At 35.8% G+C, this 23,833-nt stretch overlaps 1 protein-coding gene across 1 annotated transcript in view; it reads left to right on the top strand.

The window, feature by feature from the left end:
* Window positions 1–22,542, top strand: part of col27a1a (collagen, type XXVII, alpha 1a) — a gene marked incomplete at its 5' end in the record, with an annotated part of 41,953 nt that extends 19,411 nt beyond the window's left edge. The window contains 39 exons of the mRNA XM_026245756.1: window positions 831–884; window positions 966–1,010; window positions 1,082–1,135; window positions 1,416–1,469; window positions 1,941–1,994; window positions 2,252–2,305; window positions 5,550–5,603; window positions 5,684–5,728; window positions 5,840–5,884; window positions 6,154–6,207; window positions 6,609–6,662; window positions 7,257–7,310; window positions 8,721–8,774; window positions 8,870–8,923; window positions 9,011–9,118; window positions 11,324–11,377; window positions 11,473–11,580; window positions 11,746–11,799; window positions 11,934–11,987; window positions 12,269–12,325; window positions 12,422–12,475; window positions 13,506–13,559; window positions 13,664–13,717; window positions 13,981–14,034; window positions 14,635–14,742; window positions 14,826–14,933; window positions 15,432–15,539; window positions 15,666–15,719; window positions 16,156–16,218; window positions 16,926–16,979; window positions 17,085–17,120; window positions 17,210–17,227; window positions 17,331–17,357; window positions 17,517–17,543; window positions 17,871–17,936; window positions 18,426–18,594; window positions 18,717–18,826; window positions 18,959–19,159; window positions 19,795–22,542. Of these exons, the coding sequence (XP_026101541.1) occupies window positions 831–884; window positions 966–1,010; window positions 1,082–1,135; window positions 1,416–1,469; window positions 1,941–1,994; window positions 2,252–2,305; window positions 5,550–5,603; window positions 5,684–5,728; window positions 5,840–5,884; window positions 6,154–6,207; window positions 6,609–6,662; window positions 7,257–7,310; window positions 8,721–8,774; window positions 8,870–8,923; window positions 9,011–9,118; window positions 11,324–11,377; window positions 11,473–11,580; window positions 11,746–11,799; window positions 11,934–11,987; window positions 12,269–12,325; window positions 12,422–12,475; window positions 13,506–13,559; window positions 13,664–13,717; window positions 13,981–14,034; window positions 14,635–14,742; window positions 14,826–14,933; window positions 15,432–15,539; window positions 15,666–15,719; window positions 16,156–16,218; window positions 16,926–16,979; window positions 17,085–17,120; window positions 17,210–17,227; window positions 17,331–17,357; window positions 17,517–17,543; window positions 17,871–17,936; window positions 18,426–18,594; window positions 18,717–18,826; window positions 18,959–19,159; window positions 19,795–19,941 (2,676 nt within the window). The remainder of the gene's footprint in view (window positions 1–830; window positions 885–965; window positions 1,011–1,081; window positions 1,136–1,415; window positions 1,470–1,940; window positions 1,995–2,251; window positions 2,306–5,549; window positions 5,604–5,683; window positions 5,729–5,839; window positions 5,885–6,153; window positions 6,208–6,608; window positions 6,663–7,256; window positions 7,311–8,720; window positions 8,775–8,869; window positions 8,924–9,010; window positions 9,119–11,323; window positions 11,378–11,472; window positions 11,581–11,745; window positions 11,800–11,933; window positions 11,988–12,268; window positions 12,326–12,421; window positions 12,476–13,505; window positions 13,560–13,663; window positions 13,718–13,980; window positions 14,035–14,634; window positions 14,743–14,825; window positions 14,934–15,431; window positions 15,540–15,665; window positions 15,720–16,155; window positions 16,219–16,925; window positions 16,980–17,084; window positions 17,121–17,209; window positions 17,228–17,330; window positions 17,358–17,516; window positions 17,544–17,870; window positions 17,937–18,425; window positions 18,595–18,716; window positions 18,827–18,958; window positions 19,160–19,794) is intronic.
* Between the last annotated feature and the right edge of the window lie 1,291 nt (window positions 22,543–23,833).

The raw sequence follows: 23,833 nt of genomic DNA, 5'->3' as shown, positions 1-23,833 counted from the left end.
GCTTTAGAAATGTCTGGAAGTAAATTGAACAATAATTCAATCCAGTTAAATAATGTATTATATATGATATTTTCTGTGTAGCAATAAATAATATTCTAAAATAAGTAAGTGGTTACAGTTATTAATTAGATTATACAATGCATTATAGGTTTATTCTAAGGCAAAATGAATGCATTATATATAAAGGTTTTAAGCAAGGTTTTACTATTATTTACTTAAATGTCTTACTTTTTTATTGTATTTATAATTGATTTTTAGTCATTTTTTTAAAGCACATTTTAATTACCACTCTGCATGAAATAATAATTTCATAGTAATTCATTATATATTTTCATTAAAAAGTTAAAATGCATTATATTTCCACATTTCTTTTTACTTATGAAACTGGTTGTTTGTTGTGTGTTTTAATGCATTAAATTTTTTGTGTAACAATAAATAAGTATTATAATATATTATAAATGTATTATAATTAGACCGAAACAATGCATTGCACGGTGCATTACAAGGCATAATTAATGCATTAAAATAATTTTATAATGCATTATATCTAAAGGCTTGAAGTAAAGGGTTACCATTTTTTATAGTTTTTTTATTACTACTTTTAATCATTTTGTAAAGCACTTTTTAATTACAAAGTATTAGTATGAAATGTTCTACATATATAATATATAATATATAGAATTGAGATCCGATGGTGTTCTCATTACACAAAAGCTTCTTTCTATTTATGCCAAATGCAGTTTTTTTTTTTTTCTTTCTGAAAGTGTTTACATGTACAGTCTAGTCTCTCATCATTATTTGTCTCTTTTCTGTCTGTGTTGTTTTTTCAGGGTCTGATGGGCAGTCAGGGTTTCCCTGGGGCTGCTGGACCTGAAGGGGACAAAGTGAGAACATAAGCAGAATATAAACACACACAAATCTCCTCCACACACACGGTCACTCAAACACTCTCTGATGTCTTTCAGGGCGAGCAGGGTGTCACAGGAAAGGCTGGACCCATGGGTGAGAGGGTGAGTACGCAGACAGAGTTATGAGCTTTAACCATACTTTGACCCTCACACTGATGATGTTGTGTTTGTAGGGTCTCGTTGGCTTCATCGGTCCTGCAGGGGAGACTGGACTCGCTGGAGAGAAGGTAAGACACACCTGAGAGTAGCAAGATCTGAAGATCATGTGACACTGAAGACTAGAGGAATGATGCTGAAAATACATCTTTGATCACAGGAATAAATTACATTTTACAATATATATAAATAGAAAACAGTTCTTTTAAATTGTAATTATATTTCACAATATTACTGTATTTTTTTATTAAAAAATAAATGCAGCCTTGGTGACCAGAAGAGACTTCTTTCAAAAACATCAAGAAATTATTTGAGCCGTAATGTAAATGTTCTGTTATGTGATTTATTTAGGGTGATCGTGGAGAGGTGGGATTGCCCGGACCTCCAGGAGAGAAAGGATCTACGGTACGGCACGCATACAAAAAAATACTGCACATAAATTCTCAGCGTGCACTTCCTCCCTTATTCTCGCAATTATTAAACAGGAAGTTCAGCAGTCCATTATAGAAAAATGGCACACTTCCTTCCAGCTACTCAGCAAATGTCAAATGTTTGGACAAAAGGTTATGGCAAAATGAATTATTCAGAATTTATTATTTAACTTGCAATCTGCAAAGGATTGGAAATCAGGATTAGGCGTAAAATAATGTCTTCAGAATCATTCATGCTTGTGAAAATTGTCAGAAGTGAACAAATAGTTGTTATCTGTTCAGATGACAGGAACTGCATCTGTGTATAAGTTTTCTGCTGACCTTACAAATGCTATAGAAAATATAATCTCTAAATCATTTGTAATATTTTATACAGTACAAAATAAAATCTAATATTTTGAAATGCATTTTATAATATGTTTTACATGTTTCCCATCACTTACAGGGGCACCCAGGAACCCCTGGAGAGAGCGGCCCACCAGGACCACCAGGCAGTCCAGTGAGTCGACAGCAGATACTTCAGATAGTTTGGATGTCAGAAGGAAGCTGATGGTTGTATCCCGAGCTTCACCTGCTGTCGTTAGATCACCGTGCTGTCGCTCGGCTGTCAGACACCTCTGTGTAACGTCCTGTGCTTACAGTATAGACGGACAAAACAAACACACACTGTTATAAGCAGTGAGAGAGACAGGAGCCTGTCTGCCTGACATTAATCACAATATTGCACATGTAAATGGTCTCTTTTTTATTTTATAGGGCCAACCTGGATCACGTGGACCTATCGGCATGAGAGGACCTAAAGGAAGACGGGTAAGTCATTTGGGCATCAGAAGTGTGTAAGCATGTGGAATTTAGCTTTTATCTTTAGTAAAAGAGGACAGGGACTGAACCAGTGGCCTTCTGATTACCAACCACCACACAGAACCATTTCTGTTATAGTAACTTGAACTGGTAGGTTAGTTGGTTAAATAGTTAGTAGACTGATAGCCTAGTTAAAGGGTTAGTTAACCCAAAAATGAAAATTAGCCTGTAAATGACTCACCCTCGAGTCATCCTAGGTGTAGATGACTTTATTCTTTCAGACGAATCCATTCGGAGTTATATAAAAAATTGTCTGTGATCTTTCAAGCTGTTTAATGGCACTCGGCAGGTATTGCAGTGCATCTGTCCAAAAGAAGTGAAATAAAAAGTGTTTGGGTGAACTAACCCTTTAAGTTATCTGATTTCTTTAAATAGTATTATAGTTAGTAAAACTGGTAGTTAGTCGTCCAGTAAATCGATTTGTATTAAATTAATTTAATTTAATTTAATTTAATTTAATTTAATTTAATTTAATTTAATTTAATTTAATTTAATTTAATTTAATTTAATTTAAATAGTCCAAAAGATAGAGTCTTAGTTAATTAGTTAGACCATCTGATAGATCTTTATTAGTTAGTTAATCTGATAAATAAATTATTCCTAGTTAAACTGGTGGATTAGTTATTAGTTAGCAATTATTTATCAAATAGATAAAGTTTGTTATTTCAAATGTATACACGTGGTAAGTGCACTCATAATATGAGCAACACATTTTGTCCTGCAAGATTAAAACATTTAAACTTTTCAAAATGCCACAAGTGCACCATGTATCATGTGACAAGAACCAACCAATCAGCTTCACTCTTTCCTTAACAACATTCAAATTTCAGACAACATGGAGAAACAGCTGTTGATAACTACAGCGAAACACATTTTTAAAATTCATATAGTAGTAGAGCTACTACAAGTGATTTACGGTGCTGGAAATACATTTATCCTGTGCTGAAACTTTTGCCTTGTCATGGCGAGTGCATGTCATGAGATTATCAATAGCAGACGTAATGGGAATGTCATGTGATCGGCCCCTTAGTCAGTTACACTGACAGGCATGTTAGTCATTTGATAGATTCTTTGTTAGTTAATATGATAGGCTAGTTAGTCGTGCGATAGATAGATTATTATTTAGAACTAGTTATTTAGTCAGGTAGTTAGTTAAACTGGTAGACTAGTCAAATATATAGATCACACACATGGGAAATGTTTTCCATTAACAGACAGAATCAACATGAATTACCGGAGAGAAGACTGAGCAGACGGATGCAAAGGAAACAAACTTAGGAGAGTCTCTGTGCCGCTGTCTGGTCTTAGTTAGAGTCCTTAAATCAAGTTGTTTTCCTGATGATTCGGTGATTCAGTGGCGATGATTTAACCCCGTTTTTTGTTTCCTGCCTTCGTCACTGAGAAGTTGAACAGGCCAAAACAGCATAGAGTGAATGTAATGCACTGACAATGACTGAAGAGTCATTATATATCAATGTCTTTATTTAAAACAGATGGAAATATATCTTTCAAAAAACACTTCATACAGGTAAAGGTGAAACTGTAACCAATTCTTTAGTGGTAGAAAAATGCATTATTTATTATGCATGCATTATGTATAATATTTTGTGTTGTTTTGTTTTAGTTTTTATGCCCTCTTGCAACTTTTCAGTGGTATTTGCAAAAGAAAGTATTACTATTACTGTAGATATCTGAACAAAATCCTAACTCCTTTATTTAAATAAAGTCCCATAGACTTAACTTAAGACTCTCTGAAGGCTAGGCCTGTGATTCTGACCTATTTTCTTGTATATTTAGTGTTCAAGTTCTGTTTAATGTCCTAATGTCCTCAATAGAAAGACATGCACTAAAATTCCTAGTGACTGGATGTTTCTCTGTATTTGAAGCACACAAATGAAACCTGATTTACTCTGGTTAGATAACAACATGTGGTACATGCAGAAAGACATCATTGTGGCACTAATAGGTGCTGAGAAGTAATGAGCCACTTTATTTTCTCTGGTTTATGGATGTATAATGGGATGGCCAGAATATTAATAACAGTAGTAACCCATATGACGTATTACACATATTTTACTGAGTGCCTTCAGCTCCTCCAGTGTGTGTCAAACAGAGAGTGTGTGCCAGCTGGAAGAGACTGCGTGATGATATTGTTTCAACAGTCTGATGATTTTTGGCTGGACGCACACACCATAAATTAGTGTTATTATCAGCGTACACACGCATTCTTTGAGAGGGAGCGAACGAGTGTCTGGTCTTTTGATGAAGTCCTTGTGTTCAGATCTCTTCAGATTTCATAGGTGAGCCAAACCGCTGTTTGTGATAGCGAATATTTGTGTGCAACATAGTTCTGTGTCATGCTTAGACCCTCAAGAGCCTCTTAAACGTTGACCTACATGCACAACCCCAAATATCCCAACATATCCCACAAATCCTAAATCTACAGTATAGCTCCCCCTAGTGTTTGAGGATATACTTCTGGATTTAAAGTGCACACGAATCATTTTTGCAGGACAGGGGAACGTCAAACATGCTGGTTGGGATGTCACAGGATGGCTTAGATCATGAATATTATTTAGATTATGCTCAAGTTTTAAAATGATAATTTATTATTTAAAGAAATAGGCATGTAAGCAATACAATGATTCAATGAGTATATCCAAGTGCAATTTCTTTACGATAACACTCAGTGAAATTTTAGTATCATTTATATACTATAGTATTTATTAATAATTTCTGTAAGCTTTTATTTTTTAAGTTTAGTTTTAATAATTTTGTGCTTTTGTTATTTTTTATTTGAGTTTTAGTTTTAGTCATTTTAGTACGGTAACATTTTTAAAATTTGGTTTTTCATCTAATATTAATATTTTATATTATTTCAGCTTTATTTAATTTGACACAAGCAATTTTTAATAGTTTTGGTTTTAGTTTAACAATTACAACAATAGAACTATAACAAGTCGAAATCTAAAATGCTAACGAATTAAAACATTTCATCAGGTTTTGGCAAGCGCAAGGTTGGGGGTTTGAATCCCAGGGAACGCATGTTAGGAAAAATTGTTAGCCTAAATGCAAAGTAAGTTGCTTTGGCTAAATGCATACATTTAATTTAATTAAATTTGACTGCCAAAGTTCACAAGAGCTCAGGGTTTTTGTGTGTCCTTTTATGTACTGATTAGCGCCTCTGTTTTAGGGTCCTAGAGGTCCGGACGGTATGCCAGGTGAACTCGGCTCGGAGGGTAAAAAGGTAAAGGCCACTGTCCTTCAGAGCTCACCTAGTGACCAAAAATAAATGCTGTACACGTCTGAATTCATGTCTCCTCACAGGGTCTTGATGGTCCTCCAGGAAAGATCGGTCTCTCGGGACAAGCGGTAAAAACTGTTTTCATATTCTCTGTGTGATTGTGTTTCTACAGTAACTGCTGCCGTGTCTCTCTGATCTTTTCTATCGTAACAGTCTCTATGTCTGTCCAATCACTGCAGGGCAAGATCGGGGAGCCTGGGGAGGCGGGGCCAAAGGGATTCCCGGTTAGTTTCCCTATTGAAATGTACATACTGTATTGTATACTGCATATTTTTAGGACTGTTCCTTAAAAATGTAAGTAATAATTTATGTTAAATGTAGAGCACATGCCATAGATACAATGCAGCTCAATTTGTGTCACAGGACAAAAAAACTGAACAATAAATTACAAAGTAATTATTAAACAAATTTTATTTTAACAATACTCTTTTTTTAAATGTTAGTTTATGATTTATCATCAAATTAATCATTGATTTATTTACTTGTTCTGTAGGGCATTCCAGGGCCATCCGGGGCTACAGGAGACAAAGGAATCGCAGGGGAGCCAGTGAGTGATGCTTTATTTCTGTTCTACACACAGAAACATTTTCCAATGTCTTCTTATGTAAACTGAGAGCTGGAAATCTACTTTACGTCCTCTGGGTGTTGAGCAACTCCAGAAGATGTGTTTTGAGCACTGTGTATTTCTGTCTTGTTCAGCCCTGAAATATATAGAATAATGTGATTTTCATGACCGAGTCATGACTCTTCTTGGCATTCAGTTGTCATATGTCGTTTGTTAAATGTTTGTTATTATGTAGCTGTAAAATGTAAGTAAGATTTGCCTAAATTTTGTCATGCACACACACATCTGCTTCACAGTTTAAGAATTTGGCTTCAGATAATGGGAGATTGTAATGTTGAAATGTGTATGTATTGTTGATAAATGATTTGTTTGTTTGGGACCAGGGACTTCCAGGGCCCCCAGGAACACTTGGGCCTACCGGAAATCCAGGGCCAAAGGTAATAAACTCCACACATACACAAACACACACCCAGGTTTTCTGCTGCTTCTGTCTGTTTAGGTTCCCTTGATTGTGAATGATACTGAGATTAAAATGATTTCCCTGTTTTATCCTGTTTACTCCTCTTTTCATTCTTTTTCATTAATTTTAAGCCATTTATCGATCTGTTCTGAAAACAAAAGACACATGAAATACCGTATTTTCCGGACTATAAGTCACACTTTTTTCATAGTTTGGCTGGTCCTGCGACTTATAGTCAGGTGCGACTTATTTATCAAAATTAGTTTGACATGAACCAAGAGAAATGATCCAAGAGAAAACATTATCGTCTACAACCGTGAGAGGGCGCTCTATGCTGCTTAGTGCTCCTGTAGTCTACACTGAAAACATAGAGCGCCCTCTAGCAGCTGTAGACGGTAATGTTTTCTCTTGGTTCTTGGTTGTAAATAAATGAGACTTATAGTCCAGTGCGACTTATATATGTTTTTTTTCCTCATGACGTATTTTTGGACTGGTGTGACTTATACTCAGGTGCGACTTATAGTCCGAAAAATACGGTAAAAAAAAAAAGGGTGCTATCTCTTTCTCTCAGGGCCCTGCGGGAAAAGTTGGCGATCCTGGACTTCCAGGAGAACCTGGAGAAAAGGTGGGGAAAGTGCTGGCTCTTTACACTTTGGAGTCTTGTTACCTTAAAAGCATTAGATGCATAAATCCAGTGTCCAAAACGGACAGCATTTATTTGAAACAGAATTCTCATATAATATTATAAATGTCATCACTCTCAGTTTGAAAAAAGTATTAATTTTCCAAACTTTTGAATGTTAGCATATCAGGGTTTACACAAAAATATAAATCAGTAAAAACTCTTTTCAACATTAATAATAATCAGAAATGTTTCTTGAGCAGCAAAGCAGCATATCAGAATGATTTCATCTGATGAATGATAACTAGTTAAGTGTTTAAATGATTAACTAACTTCGCTGTTGGAGTCTGGGCTTAGTTATTGTTTATTTATTTTTAAATGACATGAGACTTTGTGATTTCCGTCACTTGCCATACTTCATAGTCATTTTATAATAAATCCAAAAGTAAGAAGTGAGAAAACTAGGGAGTTGAAATGGCAACTGAGCAAATGGGTGATCCTCTGCTGCCATCTACTGGATATAATGGTCATTTCATGTCATTTTCATTTGAAGTGTTTGTTTTCCATCAAGATGCAATGTCTTCTTCATGAATAAAAGTCAACATTTAAAGTGAATTTTGGCAGAATTAGAAAATAATAAAAGATTTATTTTACAAATATAGAGGTTTTTTTTTTTTGGGGGGGGGGGGGGGTCCCTATTAATCATTCCATACTTTTGACTGGTAGTGTGTATATTATTTATATATGCTTATTTATTATGCTTATTTTTTTATTGTCTATTTTATGTGTATTGAACTAAAAAGAAAATAATGAATAAAGGTTTTTAAACCACATCAGATGTTCTTAATTTTAGCAGCAGGGGTTTGGAAAAGTTCCATACAACACTATTAAATAAATCGAAAATAACAGCCCATATGACATTTAGTTTGACTACTGGAGATTGCTAATCAGCAATTTCCTCCTTTTCCTGCCCATTTGTTGGGGAAAACACTACATTTTTAAGAGCTGTAGGCTCTATTTTTTACTCTATTCATGAAAAGAGCCTGAAATTAGTGTTAACCCATTTCCCATGATTTTCTTGCTTGAGGTGCTATTATGCTGCGCTAAATAACTGTTGCTAAATTCTCTTTTTGTTGGCAGTTCAAGGCCCCATTGAGTTTCTGTAATGAGTAACACAGTGCATGTGTCGCAATCGCACTCTGAAGAGGAACCATATGACTTTATTAGTATTGTTAAAGTAAGATAATGTCCGCCTGCGCTTGGCAGACCCAGATGTGCTGTCACACATCATTGGTTATAATTGATGTTTGCCTGACTCGACTTATGTAATTAAATAAAAAGAATGTGAACTTGTAATAAAGAATAAAACAACCTGTGTTTGGACTCTTATTATGTTTTCTATTGCTTTTGCAGGGGTCACTTGGGCCTGTGGGGAACGCTGGGGCAACAGGACTACTCGGAACAAGGGTGTGTGTTCAGTACGTCTGTGAAACATTGATCTGATGTGTATGAATGCACAAAAACAACACTCATTTTATCATGTTTTTATTTGTTTGATACAGGGAGATCCAGGTTTAGAGGGAGAGGCTGGTCCGGCTGGCCCTGATGGTGCCAAGGTAATAAAATGTTCATAAGTATTCAAAAATACATGATTTAAACCTCTTAAATAATTTAAAGAACACAAAAAAAAACATTTTGTACAGGGTGAAAAAGGCGACATGGGTGGAGAGGGCGAGCAGGGTGTCAGAGGTGACCCGGGAATCAAAGGGAAAGAAGGGGCTCCAGGCGACCCTGGGCTTACTGGCGTCAGAGTGAGTGATGCAGGAGTGCACAAACAATATCACACTCAGATTTTACTTTATACTTCAAAACATGTACTGCATACAAGGCTTTCAGTTAGTAAATAAACGAGAGTAGTAATTATGGGGAGTTTGGGGTTGTCCCATAATAAAGGCATGTATATATTTATATATCAGCTTTGGATTCTGATCAGGAAAAACATTTTTTTTTATATTACATATGTCATCTATCACAAAAAACTGGTGCTTTGTAGAATTTTTTTTGACAGATCTTAACAATTATACCCTAAACATGACCTACAAAACTTTAACCCCTCAAAAAATTACTTAATGGGAAAAAGCTGTTGCTTTTGTTATTAATTATTATATATTTTTTATATATTTCTACTTCACTTTAATTTGTTTTTATTTTAGTTTTAGTAATTCAAGTAACCTTAACTTTGTGCTAAACTGTTTAGATTGCCTAATTTCTTTCTGGGACTTTTCCTGACCCTAACCCTTCCCTGAAAACTGCAGCTGTTAAGCCCCTTCTGAGCAATTATAGACCAATATCTAATTTTTCTTTTATAGGGGAAATTATAGAAAAGGTAATTTATTATCAATAGAAACAAATACTTAAACTCAAATGGATAGCTGGACAATTTTAAATCTGGTTTCCAACCGCATCACAGCAGAGAGACAGCACTCATTAAGATAATAAATGATATTTGCTTAAATTCTGATTCTGGCAAAATAGCAGTGCTGGTATTACTAGATCTCAGTGCTGTGTTTGACATACTTATAATACTACTTAACATACTTCTACAGAGACCGGAAAACTGGGTTGGGCTTTCTGGGATGGTACTCAAATGGTTCACGTCATACTCAGAAGGGAGAGGCTATTATGTGAGTCTAGGAGAGCATAAGTCTAAGTGGACGTCCATGACATGCGGAGTCCCACAAGGCTCAATTCTCGCACCACTCTTGTTTAGCCTGTATATGCTCCCACTAAGTCAAATAATGAGAAAGAACCAAATTGCCTATCACAGCAATGCTGATGATACCCAGATTTACCTAGCCTTATCTCCAAATGACTACAGCCCCATTGACTCCCTCTGCCAATGCATTGATGAAATTAATAGTTGGATGCTCCAGAACTTTTTTCAGTTAAACAAGGAAAAAACCTAAGTCATTGCATTTGGAAACAAAGAATGCATACCTTGACTCTAGGGGTCAAACAACTAAAAATCAAGTCAGGAATCTTGGTGTGATTCTGGAGACAGACCTTAGTTTCAGTAGTCATCTCAAAGCAGTAACTAAATCAGCATACTATCATTTAAAAAACATTGCAAGAATTAGATGTTTTGTTTCCAGCCAAGACTTGGAGAAACTAGTTCATGCCTTTATCACCAGCAGGGTGGACTATTGCAATGGGCTCCTCACCGGCCTTTCCAAAAAGACCATTAGACAGCTGCAGCTCATCCAGAACACTGCTGCCAGGATTCTGACTAGAACCAGAAAATCTGAGCATATCACACCAGTCCTCAGGTCCTTACACTGGCTTCCAGTTACATTTAGGATTGATTTTAAAGTACTTTTACTCGTATATAAGTCACTAAATGACCTAGGACCAAAATATATTGCAGATATGTTCACTGATTATAAACCTAACAGACCACTCAGATCACTAGGATCAAGTCAGTTAGAAATACCAAGGGTTCACACAAAACAAGGGGAATCTGCTTTTAGTTACTATGCCGCCCGCAGTTGGAATCTAATAAAATATTAGCCACTTTTAAATCTAGACTCAAAACTCATCTGTTTAGCTGTGCATTTATTGAATGAGCACTGTGCAATGTCCGAACTGGTTGCACTTTATTTTATTTAAAATCATTTTCTTTTTTTGACTGTCTTAAATTCTTTTTAAGTCAATTTTGTATATTTTTTAACATTTTTAGATTCCTTGTTTTATTTTTGTGATTTTTTTTTTCATGATTATTTTACTTTCTTTTATGTAAAGCACTTTAAATTACCATTGTGTACGAAATGTGCTATATAAATAAACTTGCCTAATCTCAACTTTGTTTCAGTTAGCTTCCAAGGCAGGAGGTTCAATATTATAGTTTTTTTTCTTATATATTATATTATATAGTAACTATTTGAATAGTTTTGTTATTTTAATTATAATATGTAATTTTTTGTGAAATGATGGGGGCGTTTTTGCATGTGTGTTTGAAGGGTCCTGAAGGAAAACCTGGCAAAATTGGCGAGAGAGGGAAGCCAGGGTTTAAGGTAAGGCATTCGAGTTTAAAATAGCAAGTTATTTAATTCTCTTTAATCAACTGTGCACAGTAACCATATTGACTGCACTTTCCCATTGCCTGCAGGGTGCCAAAGGTAACATCGGCCACCTGGGAGAGACAGGAATCATGGGAAAGATCGGACCAGTCGGAACCACCGGACCAAAGGGCTCTCGAGGAACCATCGGACATGTGGTAAACAGATACATCATCTTGTTAAGTCAGTTTTGTAGTATATCCATCTGACTTTTCTTTTGACCTGTACAAGAAACCTCTCTTTATGTCACTGTTGTTTCCATGCGATGTGTTAAATATTACAATAAAGTTGACATTGACTTTGACTTTCTCGCACTTTTACAGGGCGCTCCCGGGCGTATGGGGATGCAAGGGGATCCGGGGATATCAGGATATGAAGTAAGAGCAAGAAACACGTGCAAATAGCATCACACGATCGTATTAGCACATTAACAATTGTTCATTTCCACATCAGTGCACTGATTTATCAGCTCAAGTCTGCTAGTGCTTGAAAGCTCTTTCCTTCTCTACAGGGTCACAAGGGACCGCAAGGTCCAATAGGACCCCCGGGACCAAAGGGTGCAAAGGTTAACTATATTTATGACTCTTTTGTTCAGAAATTTTTATATATTTGACCTGCACAAATATGTCACCCTTCATGGGTAAATCTATGCTAGAAGTAGACCTAGAATACACAAAGATTAGCTTTAAAATACAAAGAGATTACCTTGTTAAATGAATATAACAGTGAAACAGCATCATAATATGATCATATTTTTTTGTATTTGGCAAACTAATATAGGCACACAAACTACTCTCAGTCAGTTTTCTATAATCATCTGATGTTTTGCATTATGTATTGTTCTAGGGTGAACAGGGGGATGATGGGAAGGTGGAGGGTCCTGCTGGTCCTCCAGGACTCCAAGTGAGTCTCTTATCATCCTGTTTAAATCTGTCCGTGATTTTCTCTAATTTCATTAGCAGTATTTGCAGCTCAATGCAAGTGTCTGTGTATTTTCAGGGTCCAGTTGGAAAGCGAGGAGACAGGGGTGAACCCGGAGATCCAGGATACACGGTGAGATAAGAAAGCATGCTGTCGTCTTAATGCATGTGAAGTCCATTAGCTGATTTGTTTATGTGCTGTCGGCGCACACCAACATGTGACCATTTCCTATAATAGATAAACAGCGGCCAACTGAGATGCTTTAACGGCGGTTTTATATGCCAGTTGGCTTAACATAAAAAATATGTTATAGATCACATTAAGATTAAAACCATTTCAAGATGGTTTTGATTTAGTTTCTTTTCAAACTAAAATATCCGCCAGCAAAAATATGCTTTGAGTGGAGATGTATGTTTGAATTAGATTGTAGAACTTTGGATAGAGACTTTATAAAATATAAGGTCACACTTTATTTTAAGGTCCAATTCTCGATATTAACAAACCATTAACTACTACTTTGCCTAAATAAACTTCTAATTTGCCATTTATTAATAGCTAGTATAATAGTAGTTAAGTTTAGGTATTGAGTAGGACTGGGGATGTAGAATGTGGACATGCTGAATATGTGCTTTATAAATACTAATAAACAGCTAATAAAGTATTGATAGGTATGCTAATAAACAACTAGTTAATAGTGAAATTTGGTCCATATACTAAAGTGTTACCAAATATAATTAGCAGTGTTTGCTAAGGAAAGCATCACTGTTATCATAAATATTGATCATACTTTAGGCGTTTATACAGATCGAATGGTGAGATTGAACAAACAACACTCTTCAGATTTTCTTCAGATTTTTTTTTAGTTGTCATTAATTGTTAATATATAAAAAATATACATTATTAATTTATTAGTTATTTTAGTTTTTGTTATATATAAATATGTGTGTGTGTAAAATTCATATATAGTTTCATATATAGTTTTATAAAATCAATTTAAATAGGAAATCTAATAATTCATACATTTTTGGCTTTGTAAAATTTTGAAATAAATAGTTTTTTGTATTTTATATGAAGCTCAGTTAAAGTACATCGTATAATAAAAATGTTATTAATGGTGTTAGTTTTAGTTATTAACTATAATAATACTGGTTTGTATGTGCAGGGTCAGCAAGGTGTTGATGGTTTTCGAGGCAAACCGGGTGCTCCTGGTTTACCTGTGAGTAAACAGTAATGTGATTATCAGATCATGATTACAGACACACCTGCACTCAAATACGCACACAAACACAATTTTGTTTATTTCTTTTAATGCATTTTTAGGGTGATCCTGGTCCTCGTGGGATACAAGGCCCTAAAGGATCCAAAGGAGAACGGGTAACTCTATGATTGCAGCTTATATGCGTGTTAGCATGTGTTGTATCTTTTCCAGGATTTCAGATTTCATTACTTATGTTTTGGAATGGCAGCCATATAAACAACATGTGGTTGTGTCTTATCACATACTTCAGCAAAATGGGTTAGATGTATGTGTGTGTTCATGCTGTATACGATTACTTCTGTTCCTATGGTTTTCTTCTTGGCATTACTTCTTTTACTCACATTTTGTTATTCTCTGTGTCTTTCTCTGTGCCTCAAAGGGTCAGAAGGGTAAACAGGGTCAGCAGGGAGAGCGCGGCAGCCGAGGCTCACCGGTAAGAGGACACAACGCTTTCATTTCAGTCTTATTTCAACTTAAATTTCAAAGAAATGATCACTGCCAAAGTCATGGGTTTAGTTCCCAATCAGCACACAGATGCAGATAAAGTGACTTGAATGGACAGTAAGTGGAAGTCACTTTGTATAAAAGCATCTGCCAAATGAAAAAAATTACAATGCTGCATGAAAATTAAGACCCGCCCCCCCATCCCCATTCTCATCATTAATAATTTTGTTTTAATAAAATCAGCACTGAAAAGGCATGCTATATGCAAAACACTACTGAGATAAAATGTATATATGAATAATCTACAGTAGTAATCTATTATTACAGTATTTAAAGGGATGAGGGAAATATCTTAATGCAATATAATACATATATTATATAATATATATATATTAAACAAATAATTTGTATATTATTTACATATTATATAATTATTTACATATGCATTATATAATACTTTATTTTTATATAATAATGACCCCAATTTTTTTTAATGTTTTTGTGAAATTCAACCAGCATTATCCTTCATAACTAGTACATTTGCTTAAGCTTTTCCCTGTCTTCCTTAATTACTGTTTTCTCTCATCAGGGTGTTGTTGGGTTACCCGGCCCAAGGGGCACCGTGGGTCGAGAAGGACAGGAGGGCGTTCCTGGCATGGATGGGATTCCAGGGAAAGATGGAAGCAGAGGAATACCAGTAAGAATTCATCATCAGACCTGGGATTCCTGATGTGTGATCTGTTATCAAGTTCATTACATGAATCTTTCTCTTTCTTGTAGGGTGATCAGGGAGATGATGGAGAGTTTGGTTTGCCTGGTAAACCTGGGGCACCTGGAAAAGTTGGCGTTATCGGTTTACCAGGCCCACAGGGATCATTTGGTCCAAAGGTCAGAGGATAAAATTTTACCATGATTATCACTTATTTATTTATTTGTTTATATGTTTTGTTTATTTGTTTATTAACATCCTAGAAATAAAAAAAATATATATAAAAAAATAATTGAAGAAAAATTGACTACAGGTATCAAAAAAAAAAAAAAAAAAAAAAAAAAAAAAAAATATATATATATATATATATATATATATATATATATATATATTAATTATTATTATTATTTTTTATATATATATATATATATGTATGTGTGTGTGTGTGTGTGTGTGTTTGTGTGTGTGTGTGTGTGTGTATCATAATACACAGTCATAATATATTTACATATTTATTTATAATAAAGACCTTTGAAAACAATATAATATTTATTACTTATTTATTTTATTTATAATTAAGATTGAAAATATATATAAAAAAGTATATTCCATATATTATTATGTATCTCGACTGGATCATTTTGATGTATGTATTTGTTATATTTGTGAATGAACAGGGTGAGAGGGGCCTTCCTGGGCACACTGGCCCTTCAGGAAAGAGAGGTTTTAAGGGAGGAATGGGTCTTCCTGGATCTCAGGGAGACCGGGGTCCTAAAGGTCAACCTGTGAGTGCTACTCCCAGACATAAATACACTGAAACAGCCCATAAATACTGTTATTCACTCTGAAATCTCCTACTGACTGTATCCTGCTTACAACAAGAATCCTAATAATAGTAATCTTTGATTTAGGGTGACATCGGTGAACCCGGCTTTCCAGGGATGCTGGGAATGTTTGGACCGAAGGTGAGTTTTATCACCCACTGCCAGGTATCCGAATTAGACAGTTCTTCAGGGTGAAAAACAGAATTGTGTTCGTCCATGTACGCCTGCCCAAGAGAAACAAACAGAGATGAGATGTATCCTTTCTGAAAGAGTTCCTTCCTCTGGGAAGCGTGTTTTCATCCACACATCATAATTCACGCTCACACTGATGTGTATTTTTGTCACAGAGCAGGATTTTCTCTGAAAGACACAGCCATGAGCTCAAACAGGACAAGCATCTGTGGTTGATTCATTCATTCACAAAAACTGTGGTCCTGACACGTTTAATAATGTTCCACTCCTTAAATGCTCTAGTGCTCCTCATAATACACACACATTAGCATTAATGTTGGGTTAGGCACAGCTGTGTGTTTGTGTGTTTGTTCATGTGAGCTTGATGCTTGGCTTGTTTTTTCAGGGGCCTCCAGGAGACTTTGGACTAAAGGGCATTCAGGGGCCAAAAGGGCCGCAGGGCAGCATGGTGAGCACACACACACACACACACACACACACACACACACACACACACACACTTTCTGTCTGTCTGTCTGACTTTCTGTCTGTCTGTCTGTCTGATTGTCTGTCTGTCTGACTTTCTGACTTTCTATCTGACTGTCTGTCTGTCTGACTGTCTGTCTGACTATCTGTCTGTCTGTCTGACTGTCTGTCTGTCTGACTTTCTGTCTGTCTGACTTTCTGTCTGTCTGACTTTTTCTGTCTGTCTGACTTTCTGACTCTCTGTCTGACTGTCTGTATGTCTGACTGTCTGTCTGTCTTTCTGACTTTCTGTCTGACTGTCTGTCTGTCTGTCCGTCTGACTGTCTGTCTGACTTTCTGTCTGACTATCTGTCTGTCTGACTGTCTGTCTGACTTTCTGTCTGTCTGACTTTTTCTGTCTGACTTTCTGTCTGTCTGACTTTCTGTCTGACTTTCTGTCTGTCTGTCTGTCTGACTGTCTGTCTGACTTTTTCTGTCTGACTTTCTGTCTGTCTGACTTTCTGTCTGTCTGACTTTTTCTGTCTGACTTTCTGTCTGTCAGATTTTTCTGTCTGACTGTCTGTCTGTCTGTCCATCCATCCATCCATCCATCCATTTATCCTGTCATACATAAGTATGTACCAATAACTAGTCTGCCAATTTTGGCAGATTTTCTAGTGTTTTTGTTGTAATATTTCCTGTTGTTCTCAGGGTAGAGGGGGTTTAGTTGGACCTGTCGGTGTGTTTGGCCCTATCGGTAGTCCAGTGAGTATAAGTCACTTCTACACACAACTATATTGAACAGTGAGTGTGTTCATACTGCTGTCTGACCCTCAGCTGACCTGTGCTCTCACACTGACGTCTCTGTAGGGCCCGAGAGGAGACACTGGCAGCAAAGGAGAGATGGTGAGACATGATTTATCCTTTCTCTTCAGATCTTGATGTCACAGGAAATCTTACAGGTTTCTCATAAGCACATTATTTTTTTCACACAGGGTGTTCAGGGACCTCGAGTGAGTCTACAGTCGAAGAAACAGCATTTCTCGTCATCAGCTGCTTGTGTTTATTTAAAGCCACTTGTTTGTTTCTTACTTGTTTATTTGCGTGTTTTTCCAGGGTTCTCCAGGACCCCGTGGACCTCCGGTACAACACACACTTCTTTCTTTTAATAAACTCTCTCAGAAACACCTCCTCACACACACACACACACACACACACTAATATCTACTTTGTTTAAAAAAAGGTCAGTAGAATTCATCATGATAGTTATGATCAATTGTTTTATTATGCCTTTCTCCACAGGGTCCGCCGGGAATCCCAGTGGTTTCGGTGAGAATTTTCGCTAACTCTGTTTATGTAGTTTGATTATTTATTCTTTGTTTAATTATTTGTTGATTTATTTATTAATTGATTCTAACAATTAACAATTCTAACAGTTTTAACAACTGTTTATTGAAATTTTCTTCTGGTAACGGTAGTATAAAACAAAAAGCAACTGTGCAAATTTAGAACCCATCCCACCCCCTGGTAGACTTCAAAATAAAGAAGAAAAAAAAAAACATAAAAAAAAATTAAACAATAATAATAAAAATATATATTTTAAGATATACTCAGTACATCTGTTTTTTAGTTTGCTCATATGAATGTATGTTTTAGAAACAGGATTTTGGTCTTGGATCGGCCCAGCCAGTTTTTATGGAGACACACACACAGAAAATAGAGGTGAGATCATTCAGACACACACATATATAGATACAGAGGGCACGACCTGTGTATTTGAAATACTGCACATTTACAATGTTCTAGGAACATTTTTGTAAAATATTCCTATTAAGTAAAAAAAAAAAAAAAAACGAAATGCATCCAGTTTTTTTTTTTTGGTTGTGTGTTTGTGGGGGGATTCTATTTTAGAATTTGTTTTGTGTTTTTTCAAACATTATGGGAATGTTACTTTTAAACGTTATCTGAACATTCCGAGACAAAGTAACATTTAAAAAATGTTAGATGAACGTCCAACTGAAACCTATCTGAAAAAAAAAAAACATTGCAATTATAATGCAATGTATAAATAATGTGTTTGTACTAATGTTTTGGGAACAAAACTAAAGCCGAGATACATCTGAATGAACATTCTATTAACATGACTAAAAGATTTGTTCTGTTGTTAGCTGTGTAAAACGTGTTTTAAAGGAGGTCTCAATGCTCTCTCAGGCTCGGGGGGTGATGGACATGCCCATGCTGGATCAGGCTCCAGAGATCCTGCGGACTCTCCATTACCTGAGCTCTTTGGTCCACAACCTGAAGAACCCGCTGGGCACACGAGATCATCCCGCTCGATTCTGCAAAGACCTGCACGGCTGCCGGGACACGCTCTACGATGGTGTGTGCGTGTTGAGTTTCTTTGTAGTGCTAAATCCCACCAATGGCATCTATAGACAGATGTAATACTTTTTAAATTGCATGTTATGTTTTTGCTACAATGTGTGTTTTGTAATTTTTCAGGCACTTATTGGATCGACCCGAACCTGGGCTGCTCCTCAGATTCTATAGAAGTGACGTGCAATTTCACCGGCGGCGGACGCACCTGCCTCAGGCCCATCACCACAGCCAAGGTTCAGAACGTTCAGCTTTCAGATCATCTGCATTGTTTTGTATTTGATAAATCCTTGTGGCTCGAGGTGATATGTTTAGAAAATAAGTTCATAATCTGTTTATAATCATGCTGCGCCGTCGGCTGGTTGCAGCTGGAGTTCAGTGTCGGACGTGTTCAGATGAACTTCCTCCAGATGCTGAGCGCCGGAGCGGAGCAACGAATCACTATCCACTGCTTGAACGTGACAATCTGGAGCCACGCCCCCTCTGAGCCTCCATCCCAGAATGCAGTTCGGTTTCAGGCATGGACCGGAGAGACGCTGGAGCCGGATGTGTTAGGAGACGACTGCTGGGTGAGTATTGCTTTCAAAAATCTCTCTCTAACTAACCAGAACACATTAGCAACCTTTACTTTAAAACACCCACAGCACCCTTTACAACATGTGCAAGAAACAGACTTGAACATATGGAACTAAGAACAAGAAATGAAAAACAAACACTTTTGATCTGCTTCCAACAAGATCAAAATAAAAAGATATAACATTATATGAAGTTACTTTTTCGCCTGATTATCCAAATGTAAATAAATTATACATTTAAATACATTTGTATTTTAATTGAAATAAATGTAAATAGATTTTAATAATGCATTTTTAAAAACATGATTATTAGATGCTTTCAATAGTTCTTTCCTCCATAAGACTGGCAAAGTTAGCAGGAAACCTCTGCTTTTGAAAACACACACAAACAAAAGTTTTGTTGCAACAATGTGACTTTCAGGTCATTTTTAGGGTTCTTTATTATAATAAATAATAATTAAATAAAACAATAAAAAAATACATCTCAGCTAAATATATTGCTTACATTATTTTAACCAAATTAATTTAAAAAGGCCGCTCAAGTTTAATCTAGTATTATTATAGTATATAATTATTTCTGAAATGTATTTATGCATGACATCACTGATCATGTGCTTTGAATTACACAGCAACTAAACGGGCGCTGGCAACATGCTGACTTCCTGTTCCGGGTGTCTGACCCCACCTTACTTCCTGTCGTACGTATAAACAACCTACCAAAGACAACGGCCTCATCGCGCTTTCACATCGAAGTCGGACCTGTGTGCTTCCTTTAGTGTGTGTGTGTGTGTGTGTGTGTGAGAGATTGTGAGTGTGTGTGCACTCATCAAACCCCCCACAGCCTGCCCCCTTCAGCATTCAGCCACTGATTGGACTGCAGAAACAGAAAGAAGTGGTGTGGGCGGGGCTTTGGGGGAGTTAGCACTAGAGATGTCTACAGTCTAAAGGAAATCCCGCCTTTACCTGCCACGGATGTCCAATCAGATTTGACTCCTCTAGAAAACAAGCCAATCATCTCGCAGGGAGGAACACTCAGGACATCCGGGCTGTAGAAACTGTCAAGCTCTCTATCTCTTGTCTTTCTCTCTTCTCTTTCTGTCAGCCTGTTTCTTTGGTGCTTGATTTCTTTCAAATTAATAATAATAATAATAATAAGTTATTATAATACTCGTACTGTTACAATAAGTATCAACAGTTTATTGAAGAGAATTAAGATCATTGGGAGGTATAATATGAACATATACACTTATTGTTTAACTGATATTTTTTATTGTAATTTTGTCACAAGAAAAAGAAAGAAATGCTAACGTGCAATAGGAAAACAAAGAAAAAAAAGATTATTGATTATACTATTTAGTGTGTCTCATTAAGGAAGGTAATTCAGGGGTGTTGTCATTCAAACGTGTTATTCTAACACTCCGTCAGACAGGGAAGTGTGTGTGTGTGTGTGTGTTTGTGTAAATGAGCTTTGAAAGTGACTGTGAATGTGTGTGTGTGTGTGTGTGTGTGTGTGTGTTTATGGGACAGATCAGTGAACAGGTGAAGGTGCATACACACCTGTGAATATCAACATACATGACCCTTGTTTATAAAACAGCCTGTCACTTTAAGGGGGCGTGTCTCAATCAAATGGGTTTGAGTCTTGTTGGAAGGGTTTATAAGGGTGAATCCCTCATGAGAACAGGTCAGGGTCATATTTCACCCAAAATGAGAAGGAAAGCACATTTTGAAGATCTGCATAGTGACATTTTTATGACAAGCATATTTTTACCCCCTGCAAAAAAATCATTTTGACATATTTCATAGTTACTTTTGTAAACTTGTGTTTTGGTTGTTTTGCTATTAAGATTATTACAGTTATAGAGAATTTTTGAATTGCTAAAAAACATTACAGTGTAACAGTCATAAGTATTTCAGACAAAAATGTGTTTAATTGTCAAGAAATGCAAGAAGTGGACCCACAAGGCTTTCTTTTGACTATGCAAAATGTACTTTTAATTTCTTTATCTTTTGTAATTTAACTTTTTTTTATTGAAGAGAAAAATATAAATAACTTTTTGACAAAGGCATTTCTTATTGAATAATAATAATTGTGACTTTTTATCTTTTTAATGTGCCAAAAAAAAAAAAAAAAAAGAGTCAGAATTGGGAAGATGTTAACTTGAAATTCTGAGTTAAAAAGTCAAAATATCGAAATGCTAACACGAAATTGCGACAAAGTTAGAATTCTGAGTTTGTATCTTGCAATTTTTGTTGCAGAATAAACAAACAAACAAAAATAATTGCAACTTTTTATCTCAAAATTATTATTTGCAATATCCATAGTTATTACTCTCAAGCACAAAATATCACAGCAGCTTATGTATTTCTTTAACATTTTGGGTAAAATATGACTTAGTCGTGTTCTTGACAGGTTTTTTTGTGAGATTCACCCATTACAGGTTTATCTCGGTTACAATGGTGCTCATTTGAAGCTGATGTAAAGTCAATGCTTTTGTTTAGTGCCCGTGTTATTCTGAATTATTTTAGTGTATTTTGTGTACTTTAAAGGTGCTCTCAGAAATACCGGCCGAAATCCATGTTGAATCCAGATGTGGCATTCAGTCTGAGCGTTAGCTGCACATCTGTGCAGACCTGCATGTTGAATGCACTACACAATAAGCGTGTGTCCTCTCCTCTGTGGTACAGAACAGTTTTGTACCTTCACTTCACTAGCCCAAAAATCAACTAATGCCTTTTATAAGGGAAAACATTTCTGTAACTAGAACTGATGTCAGAAAGTGCATTATCATTCGCAAATAATGGTCAAAGCTTTTTTTCATGACCGTGTGTATAAGTCTGCAGGCTTTGATGTATACAGTGGGTCCCTTTTTGCTAATTTAATGTTATTTAAATGTTACAAATGCGCTTTTAACCGAATTCTCTGTTGTGACGGAGTTTCTCTCCAGGTAACTTAATTGTCCGTATGCTAAGTATTCGTACGGTTAATAGTTGATTTATTTTATTTGTAAATTTGGTGTTCCAGAGAACAATATATTGCATTTTCAATCTGTTTTTATTTTTCTATCCTGTTTATTTTTGTCTATAGTATTAATGATAATAATCTAAAGTCGTACTGTAGCAAGACGTTCTATATTATTTCTAAAGTTCTACGAGGAATTTTAAAACATGTGAACATTCCGTGTCAGAAGGTTGGAATTCTGATTACCTCAATGCTCTGCCATTTCTGTTTGTGAAAATTCACCTCTCAAATTCAAGGGTCAGTAATCTCGTCTCTGTCGGCTTCATCATAATCCGCTTCTTCTCTGAACACGTCCTCCGTTTTGCTGTGTTGTTTTTCAGTTTTCCGTACTTGGTTAAAAATTTAGATTCTCAATTGGAATTGTTGCTTACATACCCAATAAAAATGTTCTCACAACAAAATCTGAATTTGGAAAAATTATAATTTCATGCCTTGTATTCATTTGTACATTTATTAAAAACATGCAACATTACCAAACAAAGTTAAATACACATTTAGACTTGATTTTCATTGATTGCATGTGGAATTGTTTAATATAAATTAATATAGAGACAGTCAGTCACTGACAAGACAATGAACAGTTAAAAATAATTTAATACTAAAACTTCATCAAGAGTTTCAGCCCGATGTGTTGCAACTGCAGCAATCTGAATTAAAAATGAGTTGCATTAAAAACTTTTCTGGCAAGAATGTGTAGGATGAAAAAACAAACACACTCACACACTGGCCTCAAACTATCACCTGATAAACTACTCTGTACTGTCCTTCTTTTTTTCTCCAAAACCAAACTTCAGGATTGACACAGTGTTGATCCACATTGGATTGGATTCATCTGTTCTGAATGATTGTCAAATGTATTTGAATAGTCTCATCTCACTGTAAGTCTGCATACACACTTCATATAAGAAAGTGTGCAAGAACTATAAAAGCCATAATGATTAATGGGGCGTGTCCTGAACTGGAGGGGGCGGAGCCATGGAGGTCATGTCCACAGAGAGCGTGTTCCAACAACAGGTGAGTCTCAGGTGTGATGCCTACAAGAGTTCACATTTCAGTCGATCAATTACTGCACATTTGAACACCTGTTAAGTCATTAACAGAAAAAGCATTTTATTACCTTTGCAACTAACTGAAATAACTACCGATAACGGGTAAATGATAACGGGGGTGTTATGAGATAATTTTAACACAAATTAACATTGCATTACATTTAATGTATTATTATCTTATGTTCATAGGCATCACTGAAGTGAACAGTTTCATGTCCTCTTCAAAAGCCTTAGATCTCTTACACTGCAGTTTTTAAACTGGTATTGCAGGACATCCTAAATCTTCTCTGTCACACCTGAATCAACTGGATCACAGATATTTATTATATAATATTTTATGTAATAAAATATTACATAATGAATTACAATTGCTTTAAAATATAATCTGCAACAGCAGAAACAGCATCAACTCAATCTTAAAATCGTATGCAGTAAATGATCATGTTTTTGAAATAAGTCTCTTCTGCATTTAATCGTAAACACAATTTTGTGAAACACAATGCTTTCCTTCAGAAATCATTCTAATATGCAGATTAGCTGCCCAAAAAACATTTCTTCTTATCAGTGTTGAAAACAGTTGTGCCGCTTCATATTTTT

The sequence above is a fragment of the Carassius auratus genome, unplaced genomic scaffold (assembly GCF_003368295.1).
Source record: "Carassius auratus strain Wakin unplaced genomic scaffold, ASM336829v1 scaf_tig00010384, whole genome shotgun sequence".
Classification (NCBI taxonomy): domain Eukaryota; kingdom Metazoa; phylum Chordata; class Actinopteri; order Cypriniformes; family Cyprinidae; genus Carassius; species Carassius auratus.
The sequence above is the reverse complement of the archived record's forward strand: the minus strand, read 5'-3'. Positions and strand labels throughout refer to the sequence as shown.